This window comes from Anolis sagrei, chromosome 11 (assembly GCF_037176765.1).
Source record: "Anolis sagrei isolate rAnoSag1 chromosome 11, rAnoSag1.mat, whole genome shotgun sequence".
NCBI lineage: Eukaryota > Metazoa > Chordata > Lepidosauria > Squamata > Dactyloidae > Anolis > Anolis sagrei.
Genome location: NC_090031.1, coordinates 1540379 through 1566725, shown reverse-complemented (window position 1 = coordinate 1566725; position 26347 = coordinate 1540379). Strand labels below are relative to the sequence as shown.

General features: G+C 49.1%; 2 protein-coding genes across 3 annotated transcripts in view; both read left to right on the top strand.

Annotated features, from left to right (window-relative positions):
• Positions 1-26347, top strand: part of RABGAP1 (RAB GTPase activating protein 1) — a 94385-nt gene that overhangs the window by 37859 nt on the left and 30179 nt on the right. For both annotated transcript variants that reach the window (XM_067471755.1, XM_067471754.1), the window contains exons 11-13: positions 2254-2428; positions 4281-4374; positions 6168-6318. In XM_067471755.1, the coding sequence (XP_067327856.1) occupies positions 2254-2428; positions 4281-4374; positions 6168-6318 (420 nt within the window). The remainder of the gene's footprint in view (positions 1-2253; positions 2429-4280; positions 4375-6167; positions 6319-26347) is intronic.
• Positions 14400-17210, top strand: GPR21 (G protein-coupled receptor 21). Its single transcript, XM_060757598.2, has one exon. It carries the CDS (start codon positions 15272-15274, stop codon positions 16361-16363), a length of 1092 nt encoding a protein of 363 aa, XP_060613581.1. The 5' UTR covers positions 14400-15271; the 3' UTR covers positions 16364-17210.

Below are 26347 nucleotides of genomic sequence, written 5' to 3'. Positions count from 1 at the left end.
AGCTTTCGTATGATATTGTTTCTAGCAGCCACCTTTTGCTTGATGTTCAGGCAGTGCTCCTTGTAAGTCAGAGCACAGTCCAGAGTGACTCCCAGGGATTTGGGTGTGCTGCAATGCTCCAGTGGGATTCCCCTTTGGGGACATGGTGGCAGGGTACAAATAAAGATTATTGTTATTATTCTACCTCGCCACCATCTCCCCAAAAGGGACTTGGGGTGGCTTACAATAACATAACACAAAAGCATAAAACAAATATTGCAATAAAGTAAGTAAAGCATAAAATTGCAAAGTAATACAGTGGGGAAAAAAGGGGTTGTTGCAATTGCTTTTTTGAATGACAATTCCCAGGTCTGGCCTGGCAGCTAGTTGGGAACAATCCGGGCACCGTCGTCCCCAAAAAAGAACTTTCCTAAACTCCAAGTACAGCACTTGTGGTGTTAATGTGCGGAGTGATAATTCTGCAAAGAAACATGGAGAGTGAGTGTCGCACAATGGATTCTGTTCGCTATAAATATGTCATTTGTTGGTACAAGGAAGTTTATCTTACCGAGCTCATTCCGGTGCCTTTTGTCCTGCCAGACGGGACCTCATTGTGTCTTTAAGAGAGAGAGAGAAAGGAGAAAGAGCGTGCTTGGTCCCAACTGGGCTTTTCCAAAAGTGCTTGGCTTGGTTTCTTTTCTTCCCTTTTTGAAACTGTGTTGGGCCCGATAAGGCTCTCAAAGGGAAGCAGGGTTCCGCAGGAGGCGCACAACAGCGCAAACTCCCCATAATAACACTAGAAACATCCGCGGTTGGGAATAGGCTTATCTTGATTTGGAAATGCTTTTGCGGCGGCAAGTGGAGAACCTGCACTCTGTGATATGAAATAACCCGTGAGAGTATTGGCAAAGGCTTTCATGGCCGGAATCACTGGGTTGTTGTAGGTTTTTTCGGGCTATATGGCCATGTTCTAGAGGCATTTTCTCCTGACGTTTCGCCTGCATCTATGGCAAGCATCCTCAGAGGTGTGAGGTCTGTTGCAACTAGGAAAAAGGGTTTATATATCTGTGGAATGACCAGGGTGGGACAAAGGAGTCTTGTCTGCTGGGGCTAGGTGGGAATGTTTCAACTGACCACCTTGATTAGCATTTGATTACCTGGCAGTGCCTGGAGCAATCTTTTGTTGAGAGGCGATTAGATGTCCCTGATTGTTTTCCCTCTGCTGTTTTGCTGTTTTAATTTGTATGTTTTAATTTGTATGTACATTGTAATCAGGGTGGATTACAATGTACATACACATGGCAAACATGCAATGCCATAGACCCACAACATATATAAACAGACACTCAGAGGCTATTTAACATTCCAGCTTTTTCATGAGTGTATTCTGGCCACCAGCGGAGCTGTTGCTTCACCATCCATTTGTGACACTGATGAAGTACTTCCTCATTCTTTGCATGCTTGCTGGAGATTTTTATGGTGTCGTAAATTAGCCTCCCCACATACGCGGTATCTAAATTTCCTATTTGACAGATGCAACTGTCTTTCGGGCTGCAAAGGTCGACAGCAAGCTACACAAATTGGTTGGAAGCTCATTCCGACCCGGGCTGGCTTCGAATTCATGACCTTTTGGTCAGTAGTGATCTTAATGCAGCTGACTCCCAGCCAGCTGCGCTACAGTCCCGGTACCTGTGTCTGTAATAATAGTAATCTATCCCCATCATAAAAGTGAAAATATGTTTGTGTGTGTGTGTGGTTGGGGTGTCCACTTACACAGCCAGGCTCCCACTTCCACAAATAGCTGTTTCTGGCCTCACAACTATAGCTCCCACTACTCAGGAGACTAATCAGTTTAATTACTGTTCCCACATTACATTTAATGTAGAATTTCCTGTAATATAGATATTGTGAAGTTTTCTGTGTTTGTTGGTATAGATATCTGTGCAAGTTACATTTTTTAGGCGTTATATTTCACCTACATCCAGAGCGCACTATGAACCCAAACAATGATGGATCTGGGCCAAACTTAGCATGCATATCCGAATAATTCAACTTTGCTTGTTGTCCAGAATATCTTGTTGTTGACATATATTGGACAACACACACAATTGGGCTTGTTGCCTGCGGAACCCCTGACGTGGGCTTAACTCTTCACTGTTTACCTCTCATGCTGAAAATATGGCTGCCCCTCCTGTGCAGAGGACAGTGGGGCTTTCCTTTTGGGAGCCTTCCCTCCAACGGCAGGCGCTTAACAGACACGCTCTCCCCTTTCAGATCAAGCAGAAGGACCGCAAGAGCGGCACGGACACGCTCTACGAAGTCGTGTGCCTGGAGAGCGAGTCGGAAAGGGAGCGGCGGAAAACCACGGCCAGCCCGGCCATCCGCTTGCCCCAGTCGGGGTCCCAGGGCTCCATGATCCCTTCTCCGCCAGAGGATGACGAAGAGGAAGGTAAGGAGATGGGAACAGGTGGGAAGCCTTGGCTTCTGTTTGCACTGTCCGCCTTGGTTAATTGTATCACGGCATTGAATGTTTGCCAGATATGTGTTCTGCCCTGAGTCCCCTCGGGGAGATAAAGTGGAATATAAGCCAAGTATATTATTATTACTACTACTAAGGAGTGGCTTCACAAGAGGACTGTCTCTGGCTAGCCTTTGCAGCCAGGCCAGAACGATTGGTCAAGCTGAAGAATGGGCTGGGGTCTAAACCAGTTATCTCAGGGCCCTTCCATCCAGCATGGCCTGTGATCAGGGATTTGGAGAGTTGTAATGTGAAGCAACGGAAAGACCATAGTTTCAGAATGCCCCGAGTCCCCTTGGGGAGATGGTTGGTGAGTATAAAAATAAAGTTATTATTATTATTATTAATCATAGAATCCTAGAGTTGGAAGAGGTCTCACGGGCCATCCAGTTCAGCCCCATTCTGCCAAGAAGCAGGAAAATTGTATTCAAAGCACCCCCTACAGATGGCCATCCAGCCTCTGTTTAAAAGCTTCCAAAGAAGGAGCCTCTACCACACCCCAGGGCAGAGAGTTCCACTGCTGAACGACTTTCACAGTCAGGAAGTTCTTCCTCATGTTCAGATGGAATCTCCTTTCCTGTAGTTTGATGCCATTGTTCCACATCCTAATTATTATTATAGAATCATAGAATCAAAGAGTTGGAAGAGACCTCATGGGCCATCCAGTCCAACCCCCTGCCAAGAAGCAGGAATATTGCATTCAAATCACCCCTGACAAATGGCCATCCAGCCTCTGCTTAAAAGCTTCCAAAGAAGGAGCCTCCACCACACTCCGGGGCAGAGAGTTCCACTGCTGAACGGCTCTCACAGTCAGGAAGTTCTTCCTAATGTTCAGATGGAATCTCCTCTCTTGTAGTTTGAAGCCATTGTTCCATTGCGTCCTAGTCTCCAAGGAAGCAGAAAACAAGCTTGCTCCCTCCTCCTCCCTGTGGTTTCCTCTCACATATTTATACATGGCTATCATATCTCCTCTCAGTCTTCTCTTCTTCAGGCTAAACATGCCCAGTTCCCTAAGCCACTCCTCATAGGGCTTGTTCTCCAGACCCTTGATCATTTTAGTCGCCCTCCTCTGGACACATTCCAGCTTAGAGTCAATATCTCCTTTCAATTGTGGTGCCCAGAATTGGACACAATATTCCAGATGTGGTCTAACCAAAGCAGAATAGAGGGGTAGCATTACTTCCTTAGATCTAGACACTAGGCTCCTATTGATGCAGGCCAAAATCCCATTGGCTTTTTTTGCCGCCACATCACATTGTTGGCTCATGTTCTCCTTCCTCCCCACGAGGACTCCAAGATCTTTTTCACACGTACTGCTCTCGAGCCAGGCGTCACCCATTCTGTATCTTTGCATTTCATTTTTTCTGCCAAAGTGGAGTATCTTGCATTTGTCACTGTTGAACTTCATTTTGTTAGTTTTGGCCATTCATCTCTCTAATCTGTCAAGATCGTTTTGAATTCTGCTCCTGTCCTCTGGACTATTGGCTCTCCCTCCCAATTTGGTGTCGTCTGCAAACTTGATGATCCTGCCTTCTCGCCCTTCATCTAAGTCATTAATAAAGATGTTGAACAGGACCGGGCCCAGGACGGAACCCTGTGGCACTCCGCTCGTCACTTCTTTCCAAGATGAAGAGGAAGCATTAGTGAGCACCCTCTGTGTTCGTCCACTTAACCAATTACAGATCCACCTCACCGTAGTTTTGCCTAGCCCACATTGGATTATTATATCATTATTATTATTATTATTATTATATATTATATTATTATTTTGTGTCTGTTACAGACAATGATGAACCGCTTCTGAGTGGCTCCGGAGACGTTTCTAAGGAGTGTGCCGAAAAAATCCTGGAGACCTGGGGAGACCTTTTGTCCAAGTGGTAAGTAACTTCTCTTCTCCATTCTCTCTCTCTTCCCCCCCTCTTCTGCCCACCTTTCTCTTTGTTTGTTTGTCTTTCTAGTATCCCACTTTGGACTAAGGCACCTTACAAACAGAGCTTTTCAAATATTTTACGTTGGTGGCAGTACCTATTGATCTATTATTTATATTATAATATTATTATAATTACCATATTATTATTCCTATTTATAATTCTAAGGTGGAGAGGAAGCATGGTAATACCTGGATTATTGGATTATTTATTATTATTTTAATAATACTATGATATTATTATTTAATATTTCTACTAGCTGTGCCCTGCCACGCGTTGCTGTGGCCTATAGTAAAACTTATCAAAGTTGAGGTAGATATCTGGACTATTATGAAAGAGAGGTACCTACCTATTCCTTCCCCCTTTTCCTCCCCCTTTCTCTCCTTTCTTCCTCTCCTTTCTTCCTTCTCTACCTCTTTCTTTCTTTCTTTCCTTCTTTCGCTCCTTGGTTTCATCCTTCTCTCTTTCCTTCATTCCCTCCCCTTTTCTTCCTTTGCCTCCTTTCTTTCCTTCCTGTTTCCTTCCTTCTTTCACTTTTTATTTCCTTTTTTCCTTTCTTCTTTACCTCTTTCCTGCCTTTCCTTCCTTTTATTTTTCTTTCCTTTCTACTTTCTCTTCTTCCTTCCTTTGGTACCTCTTTCTTTCCTTCCTTCCCTCCTTCCTTTCTTCCTTCCCAATGCCTACCAAGAGGGGGGGTGGGCGGAGGAGGAGGAGTGTAGGGGCGGGGTGTCGGTGGATGGGGGCGGGGCTTCTGCGGACGGGGGTGGGCGGAGGAGGAGTGTAGGGGCAGGGCGTCGGTGGGGGGGCGTGGCTTCCACGGAGGGGGGTGGGAGGAGGAGGAGTGTAGGGGCGGGGCATCGGTGGGTGGGGGCAGGGCTTCTGCAGAGGGGGGAGGGCGGAGGAGGAGTGTAGGGGCGGGGCGTCGGTGGGGGGCATGGCTTCCGTGGAGGGGGGTGGGCGGAGGAGGAGTGTAGGGGCGGGGCGTCAGCGGGGGGGGCTTCCACGGGGGGGCGGAGGAGGAGGAGTGGGAGGAGGGATGGGTGGCGTATGGGAGGGTAGGGGCAATGGAGGATGGGGGCGTGGCTTGCGCGGAGGGTGCGTTGGACGTCCGGCCATGTGCGTGCGCCGGGGACTTGTGGCGGGGCAGCTTTGCGCATGCTCAGTTGGTTTTGTGTTTGTGAGTGTGTCGTAATGTTTAGAATTTTGAATCGCTATCTGCATACCATGTGGGTTGAGGCATGTGCATGCCAAGTTTGGTGTGTTTTGGGCTGGGGGTTTTCGCATTTTGCTGTCCCGTTGAACGCCCCTAACAGATTTATATATATAGATTTATAATTTGCATGTTTTTGAACTGCTAGGTTGGCAGGAGCTAGGGCTGGCAGATGGAAACCCACCCCATCTCGCGGTTTCAAACTCCCAACCTTTAGGTCAACAGTTCAGCCAACCTTCAGGTCAGCAGTTCAGCAGCACAGGGGTTTAACCGACATCTGCTGGCTCAACTGACTTCTAACTGACTCAACTGACTTCTGATTCCAACGCGTTCTAAAATGGAATCTCACTCTAAGATCAGGGTCACAAGGCCTGTAGTCCCTCCCACAATATCTAACATAGAGTTAAGGGAAAATACACACCAATACATACATACAAGATAGTCAGCAATCTCAATTGAATGCATAACAAAAGCTAGTAGGAGGTTGCTGTTTCCAGCAGTCTTAGGCCGCCATCGGTGTCTTCTCTTGCAGGCACTTGAACCTGAGCGTCCGGCCCAAGACGCTGTCGGCGCTGGTGCGGAGCGGGGTGCCCGAAGCCCTGCGGGGAGAGGTCTGGCAGCTGCTTGCCGGGTGTCACAACAACGACCACCTGGTGGAGAAGTACCGGATCCTCATCACCAAGGTAGGCCCACAAGCGCGGGTCTGGGGCGGTTGCAAAATGTTGCTGAGTCTCACTATGTTCTTTGCGGGAGGAACAGGGCTCTGCAGTTGCCCCACAGGAGTCTAGGGAGAGCATACTCTTTGAAGAGCGGGACATTTTGATTTTGACAGCAGGGAAGTAAAAGGTAACGGCAGTAAGGTATACCATGGTGCAACACTGTCTTAAGCACAGATTGGCACAAGCACTCTCTGTAGGCATGGGCCAACTTTGGCCTTTCCTCCGGGTGCTTTGGACTTCAGCTCCCACAACGTGGGTATGCAGATGACCCCTTGATGGACTGGAGTGTCCAGTTCCAAGAGGACCAAGACATGGGCCAACTTGGGCCCTCCCTCCAGGTGTTTTGGACTCCAACTCCCATAACGTGGCTATGCAGATGATTCCCTGATTGACCGAAGTGTCCAGTTCCAAGAGGGCAAAGGCATGGGCCAACTTGGGCCCTCCCTCCAGGTGTTTTGGACTTCCAACTCCCACAATGTGGGTATGCAGATAACCCCTTGATTGACTGAAATGTCCAGGTCCAAGAGGACAAAGGCATGGGCTAACCTGGGCTGTCCCTCTAGGTGCTTTGGACTCCAATTCCCATGGGTATGCAGATGATCCCTTGATTGACTGGAGTGTCCAGTTCCAAGAGGACAAAGGCATGGGCCAACTTGGGCCCTCCCTCCAGGTGTTTTGGACTCCAACTCCCACCATATGGGTATGCAGATGACCCCTTGATGGACTGAAGTGTCCAGTTCCAAGAGGACAAAGGCATGGGCCAACTTGGGCCCTCCCTCCGGGTGTTTTGAACTCCAACTCCCAGAACGTGGGTATGCAGATGACCCCTTGATGGACTGAAGTGTCCAGTTCCAAGAGGACAAAGGCATGGGTCAACTTGGGCCTTCCCTCCCTGTGTTTTGGACTCCAACACCCACAACATGGCTATGCAGATGATCCCTTGATTGACTGACATGTCCAGCCCATGTTTCCCATGCCTGCTCTAGGGTAACCTCTGGTGGGAAGTGTTCATTTCAGCATCTCGTATACCCTCATTCCCACCGGACGCCCCAAATTGTTGAGCCTTTCAGTGCCTTCCAAGGCAGCAGAGTTGCCCTATGTCTCCTGCATTTGGGCACGCAGCTTCCTATTCATTCTCATTGGACGAGGAGCAGTTACTTTTTACCTTGAAGGAATGAAATGCCTTCTGAAGGAAGTCTGGTTCTTTGGAGGGGAGGGAAAACGTGGTTTGTTTCCATGGCAACAGAGCGCCTGACAAAGGGATGCTCATTATGCGCGTGTGGATCAATGAAAGAAGCCTTTACTTGAATCCATCATCAACCATTGGCTCCGTTCCACCAAAAGTGGCACGGCACCACGCAACCCAATCATGTTTTGCCAGATTTCGCTGATGGCTAAGCTTCCCGGAGTGGACATCACGTGCCACTATGGACCTAGAATCTGCTGAATTAAATATTGACGTCCTTTAGCTTTGTGACAAAGTGCCTTAAACCAAAGCGTTGGTGCTCAGCATTTCTTCTCACGAAACAGAACCTGGCCAGATATAGAAGAGAGTGCATTAAGCTCCTCTCTCCAGTGTACCAAGGAGGGGGAGAGTGAGCTCTTGGGCTGTTTCCAAGCCCTTCTCTGGACACCTGCCTTCTTGTCCATGAACCGTGTTATCCAGAACTGGACACAATATTATTCCAGGTGTGGGCTGACCAAAGCATGGAGTGGGACTTTAACTTCTCTTGATCTCGACACCATTCTACGGATGCAGCTTAGAATGGCATTGGCCTTTTTAGCGGCCGCATCACACTGTTGGCTCAAGTTCAGATTGTGGTCTACTAGGATTCCTAGATCCTTTTCACATGGACAGAATAGAAGGTGATGAGGATGAGGATGATGATGATGATGATGATATTATTTATTTATATTCTGTTCTATCTCCCCGAGGGGACTCAGAGGAGATAGAGCAGAATATAAATAAAGACTGTTTTCAAGCCAAGTGCCACCTATCGTATATCTGCGTATTTTTTCCCCTGTGTAAGTGTAGTATAATAATAATAATAATCATCATCATCATCAAAGTATGGATAGTTGATGTTGCAATCCCAGGCAACAGCAGGATTGAAGAGAAATAACTGGAAAAGATGACACGATATGAGGATTTAAAGATCGAACTGCGAAGACTGGCACAAGCAGTTTGTGGCACAAGATTGTGCTTTTCCTGCATCGCAGAAGGGGGTAATTATTATTATACTGGGGCCAAAGGTGGTCCCAGTGGTGATCGGCATACTGGGTGCAGTGCCTCAAGACCTTGGCCTGCACTTAAACACAATCGGCGCTGACAAAATCATAATCTGCCAGCTGCAAAAGGCCACCCTGCTGGGATCAGCATGCATTATTCGCCGAGACATCACACAGTCCTAGACACTTGGGACTCACCTTATGGTGTTTCAGATAATAATAATAATAATAATAGTAATAGTAATAGTAATAGTAATAATACATCACACAGTCCTAGACACTTGGGAAGTGTCCGACGTGTGATCCAATACAACAGCCAACAGAGGGACCTTGTCTGCTGTGGACTCACCTTGTGGTGTTTCAGATAATAATAATAATAATAATAATAATAATAATAATGCTACATCACAGTCCTAAACACTTGGGAAGTGTCCGATGTGTGATCCAACGCAACAGCAAGTAAAGTGTCTGCTGTGGACTCACCTTGTTGTGTTTCTAATAATAATAATAATAATAATAATAATAATAATAATAATAATAGTAATACATCACACAATCCTAGACACTTGGGAAGGGTCTGACGTGGGATCCAATACAACAGCCAGCAGAGTGTCTGCTGTGGATTCACCTTGTGTTACTACTACTACTACTACTACTAATAATAATAATAATACATCACACAATCCTAGACACTTGGGAAGGGTCTGACGTGTGATCCAATACAACAGCCAGCAGAGTGTCTGCTGTGGACTCACCTTGTTGTGTTACAAATAGTAATACTACTACTACTACTACTACTACTAATAATAATAATAATACATCACACAGTCCTAGACACTTGATCTAATTCAACAGCAGCAGAGTGTCTGATGTGGATTCACCTTGTGTTACAAATAATAATAATAATAATAATAATAATAATAATAATGTACTTTATTTTTAACCCCCTTATCTCCCTGAGGGGACTTCTACATCCTCCATTTCTCCCTGTTGAAGTTAATTGTGATAGTTTTGACCAATCAGCCCTCTCATTAGTGAAGGTCATTTTGGATCCTGATCCTGTTCTCTCCCAATTTGGTGCCATCTGCAAAATGTGATCACAGCTGTAGAAAATCTTGTTGATCGAAAGGTTGGCAGTTCAAGCCTGGGTTGGGGTGAGCTCCCACCATTAGTCCAGTTTCTGTTTACCTATCAGTTCGAAAAGAGCAATGTGAGTCGATAAATAAGTACCGCTTTAAGCAGGGAGGTCATAAAAGGCACCCAAGCAGACATGCCGGCGATCGCCTACAGATGACAAAGCTCCTGGGGATGGAAGATGAAGCGATAGCACCTCCTTGTGGCCAGAGTCGATCACAGCCTCCAGATGCCGGAGATGGAAAAAGCTGGGAAGCCTTTACCTTTGTTTATGTGTTGTCTGTCCTTGTTAATTGTATAACAGCACTGAATGTTTGTTGTATACATGTTCTGTAATCTGCCCTGAGTCCCCTTGGGGAGATAGAGCAGAATATAAATAAAAAATATCATCCTCATCATCCTCATCATCACCTTCATCAGTGTGCCTTCTATTCTGCCATCCAAGTCATTGATAAAGAGATTGAATGGCCCTGCAAGGCCCCTGGCTCCTCACTAATCACCTTTCTCCAAACTGAAGAAGAGGAGCCATTTGGAAGCACCCTTTGGGTTCAGCCAGTTAACCAAGTCCCAGTCTGCCTCACAGGAGCATGGTGGATATGCGACCCTTGAGGAGCAAGTGCTAGACATTGGGTGATACTACGAAATTATATGCCCCCACCCACATGAATGTCACGTGGGAGATAGGCATGTTCATGTGGGCAGAAGTGGCCCTCTCCTCCTCTGGTTGCTTTTGCGCCAACCCAGCCATCTGTATTTATTTATTTATCGTGTCAGGGGCAACCAGACCATTGTATTACATTTCTAACAGAACAAAACAAACAAACAGACAAAACACAAAGTTTGCAAGCTTGGTAGTTGATTAAATGTCCTTGGACCAGTATCTGGCCCCTTGGGAGTGCCTCTGGTGTGGCCGCAAGAAGGTCCTCCCTTGTGCATCATGTGGCAGGGCTCAGGGTGCATTGCAGCAGGTGGTCAGTGGTTTACTCTTCTCCACACTCGCATGTCGTGGATTCCACTTTGTGGCCCCATTTCTTGAGGTTGGCTCTGCATCTCGTGGTGTTCAGCGCCTTCCAAGTCTCCCTGTCTTCTGTGTGTCCAGGGGGGTATCAGCCATTGGTTGAGGTTCCGGGTGTAAGCCTGCCACTTTTGGACTCGCGCTTGCTGAGGTGTTCCAGCAAGTCTCTCTGTAGATCTTAGAAAACTGTGTCTTAATTTAAGTTGTTGACGTGCTGGCTGATACCCAAACAAGGGATGAGCTGGAGATATCGCTGCCTTGGTCCTTTCACTATTGGCTGCTACTTCCTGGGGGAGATGAGAGAAGCCTCCTCGCAGGATTGCAAGACATCCGGGCGTCCCCTGGGCAACGTCTTTGTAGACGGCTGATTCTCTCACTCCAGAAGCAACCAGAAGCAACTTGCAGCATGCAAACCAGAAGCCATCTGTGCCAAACTTGGAAAGTCCTTGAGTGGCACGGAAAAACTCCGGGTTCCTTTGTCTGCCAAGCTTTCCTTGCCTCCGCTGTGCCAGTGGTGGGCCATGAATCATCTCCGCTCTCTGAGTGCTTGGCGATCGGGTCAAATTGGGCACCCTCCTGGTGGCTGCCAACACCTCTGGAGCAGGCTATTCATTGTGCCAGCCGGATTGGACCGGGTTCAGAAAATGCTTGAGGAACGTCCCTGTAAGGATGCACCACCATAATGGCCCATCTTAAGACTCTAAAATAAAACATATGTGATATTTGTGATCAACGCTTGAGGCCGGGAAGAGAGGGACGGGCAGAGATGCTTTGTATGAAGAGGATGCCTTGGAACAATTCCTTCATCCCAGCTGTTTTGGGACCCGTGCATGGATGGTTATGCGCCTCTGTTATGTGTGTGTTTTATACGTATATTATAGAGATATGTTTCGGTGTGTAACTTCAATAGAGGTATATTTTAATAGGTGTATTTGTGGTGTTTATTATTATTGTTATTATTATGGTTTCAAGGATGCTCTGCATGAGTGTCTATGTACCTTTGGGTCACTTCAGACTTATGGTGATGCCCATGCATTTTGTAGGGCTTTCTTAGGCAAGGAAGACTCTGAACTGGGGGTTTTGCCTGTGAGATGGATCCCTGGTGTTCCTTGGCTATAGAAAGACCCTTCTTTTGGGCTATCACTCCCAGAATCCCACTGACTTTCGGAGCCCGAAAGGGCACTTTTCCCATCCCCATGCACAAAGAATTCTATCTGCAGCATTTGGGGGAACGGGACTAAGGTCGGATCTAGCTTGCAGCTCAAGCACACATAGAAGCGAGTGCTTGTTTCCCTTCCAGGGAGGAAAGGGAAGGGGAGACACTGAGAGAGGAGTGCCTCTGAGCCTAGGCTGAGTGCAGGGCTGAGCTCAAGACCACCATCCATCCATCCATCCATCCATCCATCCATCCATCCAAGGAAACCTGGAGGAGAAGCTCTTCCTGCAAGGAGTCTGACCGCTTGAGATCACTATCCATCCATCCATGGAAACCTGGAGAAGCTCTTCCTGAAAGGAGTCCGACTGCTTGAGACCATCACTCGTCCATCCATGGAAACCTGAATGAGAAGCTCTTCCTGTGAGGAGTCAGGTCTAGCGTGTGGCCCCATTGCACATGGAAGGGAGTGCTTGTTTCCCTTCCAGGGAGGAAAAGGAAGGGGAGACACAGAGAGGAGTACTTCTGAGCCTAGGCTGAGTGCAGGGCTGAGCTTGAGGCCACCATTCATCTGACCATCCATCCATGGAAGCCTGAGGGAGAAGCTCCTCCTATGATAAGTCTGACCGCTTGAGATCACCATCTATCCATCCATCCATCCATCCATCCATCCATCCATCCATCCATCCATCCATCCATAGAAACCTGGAGAAGCTCTTCCTGTGAGGAGTCTGACTACTTGAGACCACCATCCATCTATCCATTTATGGAAATCTGAAACAGAAGCTCTTCCTGCGAAGAGTCTGTCCACTTGAGGCCACCATCCATCCATCCATCTATGGAAACCTGAAGCAGAAGCTCTTCATGCGAAGAGTCTGACCACTTGAGACCACCATCCATCCATCCATCCATCCATCAATGAAAACCTGGAGAAGCTCTTCCTGCAAGGAGTCCAACTGCTTGAATCCATCATCCATCCGTCCATGGAAACCTGAGGGAGAAGCTCTTCCTGCGAGGAGTCAGATCTAGCATGTGGCCCCATTGCACAAGAAAGGGAGTGCTTGTTTCCCTTCCAGGGAGGAACATGAAGGAGAGCCATTGAGAGAGGAGTTCCTCTGAGCCTAGGCTGAGTGCAGGGCTGAGCTCGAGACCACCATTCATCCATCCATGCATCCATAGAAACCTGGACAAGCTCTTCCTGTGATGAGTCTGACCGCTTGAGACCACTATCCATCCAACCATCCATCCATCCATAGAAACCTGGAGAAGCTCTTCCTGTGATGAGTCTAACTGCTTGAGACCACTATCCATCCATCCATCCATAGAAACCTGGAGAAGCTCTTCCTATTAGGAGTCTGACTACTTGAGACCACCATGCATCCATCCATCTATGGAAACCTGAAGCAGAAGCTCTTCCTGCGAGGAGTCTGACTACTTGAGACCACCATGCATCCATCCATCTATGGAAACCTGAAGCAGAAGCTCTTCCTGAGAAGAATCTGACTACTTGAGACCACCATCCATCCATCCATCTATGGAAACCTGATGGAGAAGCTCTTCCTGCAAGAGGTCTGGCCACTTGAGACTACCATGCATCCACCCATCCATGGAAACCTGAAGCAGAAGCTCTTCCTGTGAGGAGTTTGACCACTTGAGACCACCATCCATCCATCTATGGAAACCTGAAGCAGAAGCTCTTCCTGCGAAGAGTCTGACCACTTGAGACCACCATCCATCCATGGAAACCTGACGGAGAAGCTCTTCCTCCGAGGATTCCAACCGCTTGAGACATCCATCCATCCATCTATGGAAACTTGAAGCAGAAGCTCTTCCTGCGAGGAGTCTGACCACTTGAGACCACCACCCATCCATCTATGGAAACCTGAAGCAGAAGCTCTTCCTGCGAGGAGTCTGACCACTTGAGACCACCACCCATCCATCTATGGAAACCTGAAGCAGAAGCTCTTCCTGTGAGGAGTCTGACCACTTGAGACCACCACCCATCCACCTATGGAAACCTGAAGCAGAAGCTCTTCCTGCGAAGAGTCTGACCACTTGAGACCACCATCCATCCATGGAAACCTGACGGAGAAGCTCTTCCTCCGAGGATTCCAACCGCTTGAGACATCCATCCATCCATCTATGGAAACTTGAAGCAGAAGCTCTTCCTGCGAGGAGTCTGACCACTTGAGACCACCACCCATCCATCTATGGAAACCTGAAGCAGAAGCTCTTCCTGCGAGGAGTCTGACCACTTGAGACCACCACCCATCCATCTATGGAAACCTGAAGCAGAAGCTCTTCCTGTGAGGAGTCTGACCACTTGAGACCACCACCCATCCACCTATGGAAACCTGAAGCAGAAGCTCTTCCTGTGAGGAGTCTGACCACTTGAGACCACCACCCATCCATCTATGGAAACCTGAAGCAGAAGCTCTTCCTGTGAGGAGTCTGACCACTTGAGACCACCATCCATCCATCCATCCATCCATCCATGGAAGCCTGAAGGAGAAGCTGCTCCTGCGAGGAGTCCCGACTGCAGCTCCGGGGGAGAAATGAGGCTCTGCGCATGGCCTTCCCTTCCTCTCCCCCCTCCACATGCCACCTGGGGTCTCCCCCTTCCCTTGGCACACCACTGCCTTTCCTGCAGCTGCTCCGAGTGAGCGTGCCTGCCTCTCTGCCTCTCTCTGCAGGCGCTGGGCATTGGCTGCTCTTTGTCTCTCTCTCTCTGGCTGCAGGTAGTGAGGATGGAGGGGAGCTGAGCGAGAGTGGGGAGAGGCCTTTCTCTGCCCCTTGCAGCATCCTCTCCTCCTTGCCCGCCTCTCCCTCAGCCTCCCCAGCGAGGAGTTTGGCCAGTGGGAGCCCTGCAGTGTTGGGGGTGGGGAGCTGTGGTTCGCTAGCTGGCGCATCCTTGGAAGGAGGGAGGGAGGGAAAGAGGGATGCTGTAAAGCCCTCTTCTCTTTCTCCCCCTCCCTCTCTTTTCCTCCTCCCTTCCTTCCTTCCTCCCTTTCTTTTCTTTTCTTCCAGGGACCGCCCCCTGCTTGGCGATTGCTGGAGCTCCCCTTCTCCCTCCCCTTGCAAGCCAGCCTCTTCTCTCTCTCTTTCCTTCCTCCCTCTTTCTTTCTTTCTTTCTCTCTCCCCCCTTTCCCCAAACAGCTGTGTTGCAGAGGTGGTGGGCCAGGGAAAGGTGCCTCTGCTTGCATCCTTGGTGCTGGTGGGGGGAGCCCTGCGGACAATGCCCGGCCGGAGCTATCAGAAGCATCAGCGACATATTTTCCTCCTCCTCCAGCGAGGCTGCACATGAGGCAGCTGCAATGACAGCAGTGGCAGTGGCAGCCGGTCCGGCGGAGTGAGCGAGAGATCGCGAGGGGCCTGCCTGCCGCAAGATGAACGCCTCCTCCCTGGATGGCGGGGGCAGCGATGGTGGGGGCAACCACAGCCACGGCGGCGTGGGCAAGCCCTTCTGCCTCTTGGCGGCCGGCTACCCGGAGGCCCTGGACATCTGCCTGCTGGAGGCAGTCATCATCGTCTTCCTGACTGTCCTGATCATCTCGGGCAACGTGGTGGTCATCTTCGTCTTCCACTGCGCCCCGCTGCTCAACCACCACACCACCAGCTACTTCATCCAGACCATGGCCTACGCCGACCTGCTGGTGGGCGTCAGCTGCCTGGTGCCCTCCCTCTCGCTGCTGCGCTACCGCCTGGCCTTCCTGCCGGAGTCGCTGGTCTGCCAGGCCTTTGGCTACGCCGTCTCGGTGCTCAAGAGCGTCTCCATGGCCTCGCTGGCCTGCATCAGCGTGGACCGCTACCTGGCCATCACCCAGCCCCTGACCTACAACACGCTGGTCACCCCCTGCCGCCTCCGCCTCTGCATCCTGCTCATCTGGCTCTACTCGGGCGCCGTCTTCCTGCCCGCCTTCTTCGGCTGGGGCAAGCCGGGCTACCACGGGGACGTCTTCCGCTGGTGCGCCGACGCCTGGGAGACGCGGGCCGCCTTCACCCTCTTCATCGTGGTCACCCTCTACGCCCCGGCCGCCTTGGTGGTCTGCTTCACCTACTTCAGCATCTTCCGCATCTGCCAGCAGCACACCAAGGAGATCAACGAGCGGCGGGTGCGCTTCGGCGGGCAGGAGGGTGGGGAGGCGGCCGAGGCCCAGCCCTGCCCGGACAAGCGCTACGCCATGGTCCTCCTGCGCATCACCAGCGTCTTCTACATCCTCTGGCTGCCCTACATCATCTACTTCCTCCTGGAGAGCTCCTCCGTCTACCGCAGCCGTGCGGCCTCCTTCCTGACCACCTGGCTGGCCATCAGCAATAGCTTTTGCAACTGTGTCATCTACAGCCTCTCCAACAGCGTCTTCCAGAAGGGCTTGAAGCGCCTCTCGGGCGCCGTCTGCGCCTCCTGCGCCCGGCACCGCGCGGCCAGGGACTCCTCGGCCTCCCGGAGCAAGCGGCCCTCCAACGGGTGCCAGGCCTGAGCGGGGGCCGCACCGGAGGACGCAAACGAACAACAAGGGGATTGGGCTCCGCTCAGACCCCAAAACAGGTTTTTAAAAACATACATGTCCAGGTTTGCAAAAAAAATTATATCAAACGTGTTTCGGACATGAAACCCTGCGTGAGGAATGCTACTGATTGAGAAGAATCCAGGATCTCCATAAGCATGTGAAGTCTGTTTGGTGTTTCACTTGGGGGTGGGGAAGGGCTGGGGGCAATGAGTGTCCCACCACCGGAGCGGTCTTCTCCTTCCCCTTGTATCCCAGTTGGAGCAACTGGAAAGCAGTGGCGCTGGATGAAGATGGTGTGTGTGGGAGGGGTGGGAGACCCTCGTATTCTTCCTCTCTGCCTCCCTTCGAGGTGCTTGGAGACCTCTGTTTGCTCTGTGCGTCAGTATGGGAATGTGTCCGTGGTCTATAACGGTGTTTTGTTTGTTTGTCTGTGCATATGCCAAAGTATATTTCCAAAACTCAAGGGGCCAAACGGTATTGTCTTTCTCTCCTTCCTCCCCCACCCCCTTACACTTCCCCCCTCTCTCCCAGCCCCTTATAGACATATTGCAAAAAATGTAAACATTGGATTCCAGTGTGCAATGGGGCAGCCATGCCGCCCTGTCCGTCCCCTCGTCCTCCAGCCCTCCTTGTGCTTTCCTCGCCCTTGGTTCCCTGTCCCACCACTTCGGCACTCCTTCCCACCCAGTTAGGATGTCCATTTGTGATTTAGAGCCCAGTATTTGAAAATGAAACCCAATTGTCTGTAGTGATGGGATGACTTTTGGAGGAGGACAGGTTTCGCAGTTGAATAAAGTGTTTTCCTTTTCTAAAAACACGAGCAGAGAAACTGTTTTGTTTTGTCCTTGCTTTGGTTTGGTGGATCTGCAATGGTTGTTTTAGAAAAGGACGTGGAGGGCGCGTGCATTTTTCATCCAGAGGATGCTTTTTGGGGGAAACTTTGCAACGTTGTCCTCGTCTCACAACAATCCAAAACCTGGGTGCCTCTCTCTCGCATGTGTGTCGGTGGGGAGGGAGGGAGAGAAATCCTATACAGGTATGGGAATTTAGGATGCATTTTCTAAAATACAGTATGTTGGATTTGCAATGGTGAGATGGCACACGCAGAAGGAACAGCAAGGGTTCAGAAACAGCAAGAAACAGCTGGTTCATTTTTGGGAAACCAACAATGCAAAGGACAAAGAAGAGCATCGATCTGTCACTGGCGACATGTGATGCATGGATGTGTCTCAGGAAGGTCGCCTCTCTCCTTCCACCCAGCCACCGGGACCAAAACGAGGCCTTCTGTTTTGGTTCGACAGCTCCTCCTGTCCTTTGGAGTGGATTTTTGGGCGACTCTTGAAGGTGGGTTGTACCCACGCTTTGAGAAAGCAGCGTGGTCCCAGCGCTGACTCATGTGCTGCTGCTGCTGCTGCCTGGGGGCGTTGCGTGCGCCGGGAAGAAAACCTCTCCCCGCTGCCTCTGTTCGGCTCCCGATGATGCCTCCTTGTCAGGAGGAAGCCTTTGTGAAGGACGAAATAGATTGTGGGGCCTGTGATGCACCAGAGGGGAGGCTATTTGGGTGGATGGACGCTTGAGACACCTTCACGGATGGTAGAGCCCAGGGGAAGAAATGGCCGGCGTGGCTTGGGGATTCTGGGAGTTGGGGTCCAAATCCTAACGCGTGGAGCATCCTTGTAATAAGAGTAGTGTTGGGTACCAGACGCCATGGCTCCTTTCAACACCACTTGAGAAGTAGCTTAAATTCCTGTGCAGGAAACCTCTGATACATCATCAGGGTTTGTAAGTAGGGAATTCTAATTGCTTCTCACCAAACTACAAATCCCAGGATATCATACTATGCTGTAATTGTGCTTTGTCTCAAGATAAAGCAAGAAAGGACATCAGTTCGGAGGCACCCATGAGGCCAAATGGATATATTTGGTTGAGTTGTGGTTTTGGTGGCTGTATAGCAGGCACGAGCAAAATTGGGCGCTCCGGGTGTTTTGGACTTTCACCATTCCTAACAGCCTCAGACCCCTTCGCTTAACCGGCTGGGTCCTGAGGCTTTTAGGAATGGTGGGAGCTGAAGTCCAAAACACCTGGAGAGAGGGACCAAGTTGGCCCATGCCTCTGTCCTCTTGGAATTGGACACTTCAGTCCATCAAGGGATCATTTGCATACCCATATTGTGGGTGTTGGAGTCCAAAACATCTGGAGGGAGTGCTCAAGTTGGCCCATGCCTTTGTCCTCCCAAAACTGGACACTTCAGTCCATCAAGGGATCATCTGCTTACCCACGTTGTGGGATTGGAAGTCCAAAACACCTGGAGGGAGGGTCAGAGTTGGCCCATGCTTTGTCCTCTTGGAAGTGGACACCTCAGTCCATCAAGGGATCATCTGCATACCTATGTTGGAGAAGGTGGAGTCCAAAATGCCTGGAGGGAGGGACCAAGTTGGCCCATGCCTCTGTCCTCTTGGAACCGGACACTTCAGTGAATCAAGGGATCATCCGCATACCCACGTTATGGGAGTGGAAGTCCAATACATCTAGAGGGAGTGCTCAAGTTAGCCCATGCCTTTGTCCTCTCAAAACTGGACACTTCAGTCCAGCAAGGGATCATCTGCTTACCCACGTTGTGGGATCGGAAGTCCAAAACACCTGGAGGGAGGGTCAGAGTTGGCCCATGCTTTGTCCTCTTGGAAGTGGACACTTCAGTCCATCAAGGGATCATCTGCATACCCACGTTGTGGGTGTTGGAGTCCAAAGCACCTGGAGGGAGGGTCATAGTTGGCCCATGCTTTTGTCCTCTTGGAACTGGACACTTCAGTCCATCAAGGAATCATCTGCATATCTATGTTGGGGAAGGTGGTCCAAAACGCCTGGAGGGAGGGCCCAAGTTGGCCCTCTTGGAACTTGAAACTTCAATCCATCAAGGGATCATGTGTATACCCACTTTGCTGGAGTTGGAATCCAAAACACTCGGAGGGCCAAAGTTTGCCCATGCATGCTGTATAGGACCTTCATATCCCAGGGCAGTCTCTCAATCCGCATTCCCAGAGGGAATATTGCTCCCATCTCCTGATTTGTGGACTTCTTAGGAGGCCCTGGGTTGTCATTACACAGAAGCGGGACAATGGGCTATGTTGGTGTCTTGTTTTCCATTGTTCTCACCATTTGGGTAGCCAAACAGGCACACGGGCCAGCTACAATTTGCCTTCCCTTCTTCCTATTATCCATAGCTTGTGGAGACCTTGCCGCGATGGAGCTTTCAGGTGTTCAGGGATCTCTTCATTTCATTCATAGAATCCTAGAATCCTAGAGTTGGAAGAGCCCTCCTGGGCCATCCAGTCCAACCCCATTCTGCCAAGAAGCAGGAATATTGCATTCAAAGCACCCCTGACAGATGGCCATCCGGCCTCTGTTTAAAAGCTTCCAAAGAAGGAGCCTCCACCACACTCCAGGGCAGAGAGTTCCACTGCTGAACAGCTCTCACAGTCAGGAAGTTCTTCCTCATGTTCAGATGTAGTTTGAAGCCATTGTTCTTTGTCCTAATCTCCATGGAAGCAGTAAATGAGCTTTCTCCCTCCTCCTCCATGTGGCTTGCTCTCACATATTTATACATGGCCCTCATCATGTCTCCTCTCATCCTTCTCTTCTTCAGGCTAAACATGCCCAGCTCCTTAAGCCGCTCCTCATAGGGCTTGTTCTCCAGACCCTGGATCATTTTAGTCGCCCTCCTCTGGACACATTCCAGCTTAGAGTCAATATCTCTCTTGAATTGTGGTTCCCAGAATTGGACACAATATTCCAGGTGTGGTCTAACCAAAGTGGAATAGACTTATTGTTGACTTATTGTCCCATTCTGGACAGAACCAACAGAAACTGACCAGTATTTCAATGGAAAAGTGGGCTTGCTTTTGGCTGATGAGAGAGTTGAGTTAATTTGGATTGTTTTCGTTGTTATTGTTGTGGGTCTTCAAGTCCCAAAATTATTTTATTCCTGCCTATTTCCCTGTGTATTCTTTTGATGTAAGCCATGTGCGCTCTGGGTCCTTGCCTTCCTTATTTCCAATGTGTTTGAAAGAAGGACACTCTTCCCTCTCACAGACATGCACAACTTTTGTTAGTTTGTTGAGGGAGGCTTTCTCTTTCGTGGTCTCTGTGAAAGCGCACATATGAGTGTCATGCGCAGGTGCAAGACCCATATGTGCAAATTTCACAGAAACACGGTTCCAGGAAAGCAACCATTCCCTCTCTGTGAAAGCTGAGGTCTCGATCCTTTATTATTTCCCCATGCCATGCATGAGTTGGGGGGGGGGGGAGCCCCATTTGCTCTGGGGAATCCTACGTCTGCACCAGGAATAAGCAAATCCTGCAGCATATAGAGCTCATATATTTTTCAGGTTTGAACAAGCGTGCGTGCATGTATATTTTGTGTGTGTGCACAAAGTCTTCTGCATTATTTAGAGCTTTGGTCATGGGAGGTGAAGATGGAAGGAGAGTCGTGCAAGGCCATGTCTTAGTTTGAAGCAGGACAGAAGAAGGAATCGTCTGTCCCTGGGACTCTTCTGGGATCTGCATAGGCAGACTCAAAGGCCCAGCTGGATCGAACAGAAAAAGGAGGAAACAGTTTGCGGGGCTTGCACATCACTCCCTCCAGATGTTTGGGGACCCGGCGATACCAAGGGTTATTAGAAGAAGGTTTTGTTTGTTTTGCGACATTAGGTAATCTCACTTAAGTTTGGTCGAGATCCGTCATTCGCTGGGTTCAATGCTCTTTGGATAAGAGAGAACTACAACTCCCAGATTCCCAGGGCGATCACCCCCAAACCCTGCCAGTATTCACAGTTGGCCATGATGGGTCTCTACAACTCCTAGAAATCATGGTGAATTCGCCCTAAACCTCTCCATTATGTTCAGTTGCTGATCAATTCTTCTCTTTGCTGTGTGCCATAGAAAAGGATAGGAAAGTGTCAAGGGAGAGGCAGTGGGCAAGGTCATGCAAATTCCACACCAAGCTACAAGCATTTGGTGTGGGGCCAGGGTGCATTCATTATACAGAGTGATGGATGTGCCTTAAATCTCCCTCCTCGGAACTGGACACTTTAGCCGATCAAGGGATCATCGGCACACCTGGAGGGAGGGTCCAAGTTGGCCCATGGCTTTGTCCTCTTGGAACCAGACACTTCAGCCAATCAAGGGATTATCTGCATACCCATGTTATGGGAATAGGAGTCCAAAACACTCGGAGGGAGGGCCCAAGTTGGCCCATGGCTTTGTCCTCTTGGAACTGGACACTCCAGTCAATCAAGGGATCATCTGCATACACACGTTGTGGGAGTTGAAGTCCAAAACACCTGGAGAGAGGGCCCAAGTTGGCCAATGCCTTTGTCCTCTTGGAATGGGACACGTCAATCAATCTAGGGGTCATCTGCATGCCCAGGTTGTGAGAGTTGGAGTCTGAAACACCTGGAGGGAGGGCCAAGTTGGCCCATGCCTTTGTCCTCTTGGAACTGGACACTACAGTCCATCAAGGAATCATCTGCATACCCACGTTGTGGGGGTTGGAGTCTAAAACACCTGGATGGAGGGCCCAAGTTGGCCCATGCCTCTGTCCTCTTGGAACTGGACAATTCAGTCCATCAAGGGATCATCTGCATACCTATGTTGTGGGAATTGAAGTCCAAAACACCTGGAGGGAGGGCTCAAGTTGGCCCATGCCTTTGTGATCATGGAACTGGACACTCCAGTCCATCAAGGGGTCATCTGCATACCCACGTTGTGGGGGTTGGAGTCCGAAACACCTGGAGGGAGTGCCCAGGGCACTATGGTCAAACAAGGTATCATCTGCATACCCAGGTTGTGGGAGTTGGAGTCCGAAACACCTGGGGGGGGGGGGGCTCAAGTTGGCCCATGCCTCTGTCCTCTTGGAACTGGGCACTTCAGTCCATCAAGGTATCATCTGCATACCCAGGTTGTGGGAGTTGGAGTCCGAAACACCTGGGGGGGGGGGCTCAAGTTGGCCCACGCCTCTGTCCTCTTGGAACTGGGCACTTCAGTCCATCAAGGTATCATCTGCATACCCAGGTTGTGGGAGTTGGAGTCCGAAACACCTGGAGGGGGGGGGGGCTCAAGTTGGCCCATGCCTCTGTCCTCTTGGAACTGGGCACTTCAGTCCATCAAGGTATCATCTGCATACCCACATTGTGGGAGTTGGAGTCCAAAGCAGCTGGAGGGAGAGCCCAAGTTGGCCCATGCCTTGGTTGTCTTCTCTTTCGCTTTTCCTTTGCTTTCTCTTTTCCAGGCTGATGCCCAGCTGCCTTGTAACTTGAGACCAGGCCTATGCCTTGCTTTCTGTTCCTTAAGAAAACATGCATTGTTTTGATTTTCCCATCTTAAAGTCCTGGCCATGTTTTCCCCTCTTTGCGACCAGGTGTTTTGGGATGAAGCGGCACATTTACGAGGCAGCTTCAGTTGCGATTGTTGTCATAGTTCATTTCACCAAATGCCTCTCTTTATGATTTTTTCCTGTGGGAAACATGAGCCCTAAAAGGAAACAAGCGCAGCTGAAGCGGCCGGGGATCACTTGGGGATTCACTCTTATTTTTAGAATCAGATTTATGGCCATATTTGGCCTGAAACCATCTCGCGATGGGAGACCAGGCTGGCATCCAAGGGCCGCCCAAGGGGTCCTTTTCACCTGGCTCTGGACCGGACGCGGGTTCAAAACAATCCACAGAACTTGGCCCAAAAAGACTGACCAACGCTTTGTTTGAACAGCACATTTCTTGTAGTTGTGGGTCACGACGGGCATGTGTTATCTTTTGTGCCATGAAACCGTTCCCAGGTGTAAACATTGAGTCGGAATGGAGGAATGCTCGGTTTTGACAGCCTCTTTCTCCTCCTCCCAGGAACCAATAGGAATCAAAGAACGAACATGTATGAATATATATATATATATATACACATATATTGGATTTAAATAGAATCCAGGATGAAACCGCTGTGTCTTATTCCCGTTGACATTATCTTGGCTGCTTTTCTAGCTTCACACCCTTTTGGAAGATGACCAGAGGCCCTTGTGAGTGGGAAAGCAGGCCTGACATTTCGTTTCACTTCCGCAAGATCTGGAAACCTTTTTTCGGCTCGTATTTAATTATTTATTTACAGTATTTATATTCTGTCCTTCTCACCCCGCCGGGGACTCAGGGCGGATTGCAATGTACACATATATGGCAAACATTCAATGCCAAAGACACACAACACATATAGACAGACAGTCAGAGGCTGTTCACTTTTCTGGCCGCTTTCATCATCCATCTGCAACACCGACGAAGTACTTCCACATTCCCCGCATGCTTTTGCTGGAGTGTTTTGCTGGAATCTTTTTTATGGCCTCGTAAATTAGTTAAATTAGCCTCCCCACACATAGGTGGTACCTCATTTTCGTACTTGACCGATGCAACTGTCTTTTGGGTTGCAAAGGTCGACAACAAGCTACACAATTGGTCGGAAGCTCACTCCTACCTGGGCTGGCTTCAAACTCATGATCTTATGGTCAGAAGTGATCTTAATGCAGCTGACACACAGGATAGCTGTGCCATAGTCCCGGTACTTAAAACCCTTGATGAAAATGAAGCTGTTGTGTTGTGGGAAGAGGCAGCTATCAGTCTCCAAACTTGTCACACAGAACTCCCATGTCCAATGGAAAATACTGCAAGGGTCTGGTGGGCATTGACCTTGAGTTTTGGAGTTGTAGTTCACCTACATGCAGAGAACACTGCGGACTCAAACAACGATAGATATGGACCAAACTTGGCACGAATACTCCATATTATTATTTATTATTATTATGTATACCCAAATGGGAACTGGTGGAGTTTGGGCAAATGGACCTTGACATTTGCTAGGATTTATAGAACACCTACAATCAAAGAGTATTCTGAACCCCACCAACAATAGAATTTGGTCAAACTTCCTACACAGAACCACCCTGCCTTGAAGGGACTCGCTGGCACAAGCCTCCCTCCAGCCTGGCATGCTCTTCCTCACCCACGCATGCGCACCATGCTGCCATGTGCCGAGCACGCCTGCCAGCTCTCCCCTCCCTGCTTGGAGTCTCAGAAACATTGGACCTAGGCATTTATCATTGGTGGGATTTATAGTTTATGTACCATCAAAAAGCATTCTGAATCCCACCAACAATAGAAGTGGAACAAACTTCCCACACAGGATCATCATGACTTGAAGGGACTTGCTGATGTGAGCTTCCTTCCAGCCTCGCACGCTCTCCCTTCTCACCACATGGCCATGTGCCGAGCATGCCTGCTCTCCCCTCCCTGCTTGCAGTCTCAGAATCATTGGACCTTGGCATTTGGGAGTTGTCGTTGCTGGGATTTATAGTCCATGTACCATCAAAGACCATTCTGACTCCCACCAACAATAGAATTGGAACAAACTTCCCACACAGGATCATCATGACTAGAAGGGACTTGCTGATGTGAGCTTCCTTCCAGCCTCGCATGCTCTCCCCTCTGACCACATGGCCATGCGCTGAGCACGCCTGCTCTCCCCTCCTTGCTTGGAGTCAGAAAGAGCCCTCCCCTTGGCTGAGATATTGGCCAATCATAGCGGAGGAGGGATTTTGGTGCGAGTATTCGCCCTCTGTTTCCAAAAAGGAAGAGAAGGAAAGACGGAGAGATCATCCTTCTCTACCAAATGAGTTCCTAAGACCATCAGAAATAGGTGTTTGGTGACCTCCCTGAAACCATCCTCACGACCCCCTTAGGGGTCCCGACCCCCAGGTGCAGAAACATAGTAGTCATCATTTCTACCAGGTATCTTTTGTATGACAGGAGTAATAATAATAATAATAATAATAATAATAATGCCCCAAATACTATCTGCCTGCAACAAAAAACTGGTGGGATCACAAGGTGGAAAAAGTTACAGAGAATGAATATGTCAAGATACTCTGGGTCTTCCGGATTCAAACAGACAGAGTTTTGGAGCACAACACTCCTGACCTCACAATTGTGTTAAAAAAGAGTGTGGATTGTCGATGTCGCAATCCCAGGCGACAGCAGGATTGGAGAGAAGCCACTGGAAAAGCTGACACGAGATGAGGATTTAAACATTGAACTGCAAAGACTCTGGCACAAGCCAGTCAAGGGGGTCCCAATGGTGATGGGCACACTGGGTGCAGTGCCTCAAGACCTTGGCCTGCACTTAAACACAATCTGCGCTGACAAGATTACCATCTGCCAGTTGCAAAAGGCCACCTTACTGGGATCTGCACACATTATTCGCCGATACATCAGACAGTCCTAGACCCTTTGGAAGTCCTAGACGTGTGATCCAATACAACAGCCAGCAGAATGTCTGCTGTGTACTCATCTTGCGGTGTCTCTAATAATAATAATAATAATAATAATAATAATAATAATAATAATAATAGACACTTGGGAAGTGTCCGACGTGTGACCCAATACAACAGCCAGCAGAGTGTCTGCTGTGGACTCATCTTGTGGTGTCTCAAAATAATAATAATAATAATAATAATAGTCCTAGACACTTGGGAAGGGTCTGACGTGTGATCCAATTCAACAGCCAGCAGAGTGTCTGCTGTGGACTCATCTTGCGGTGTCTCTAATAATAATAATAATAATAATAATAATAATAATAGTCCTAGACACTTGGGAAGGGTCTGACGTGGTATCCAATACAACAGCCAGCAGAATGTCTGCTGTGTACTCATCTTGCGATGTCTCTAATAATAATAATAATAATAATAATAATAATAATAATAGTCCTAGACACTTGGGAAGGGTCTGACGTGTGACCCAATACAACAGCCAGCAGAGTGTCTGCTGTGGACTCATCTTGCGGTGTCTCTAATAATAATAATAATAATAATAATAATAATAATAATAGTCCTAGACACTTGGGAAGGGTCTGACGTGGTATCCAATA

Bases quoted from the DNA above. Each gene is read 5' to 3' on its own strand.
- GPR21 (XM_060757598.2), top strand. From the start codon at position 15,272: ATGAACGCCTCCTCCCTGGATGGCGGGGGCAGCGATGGTGGGGGCAAC.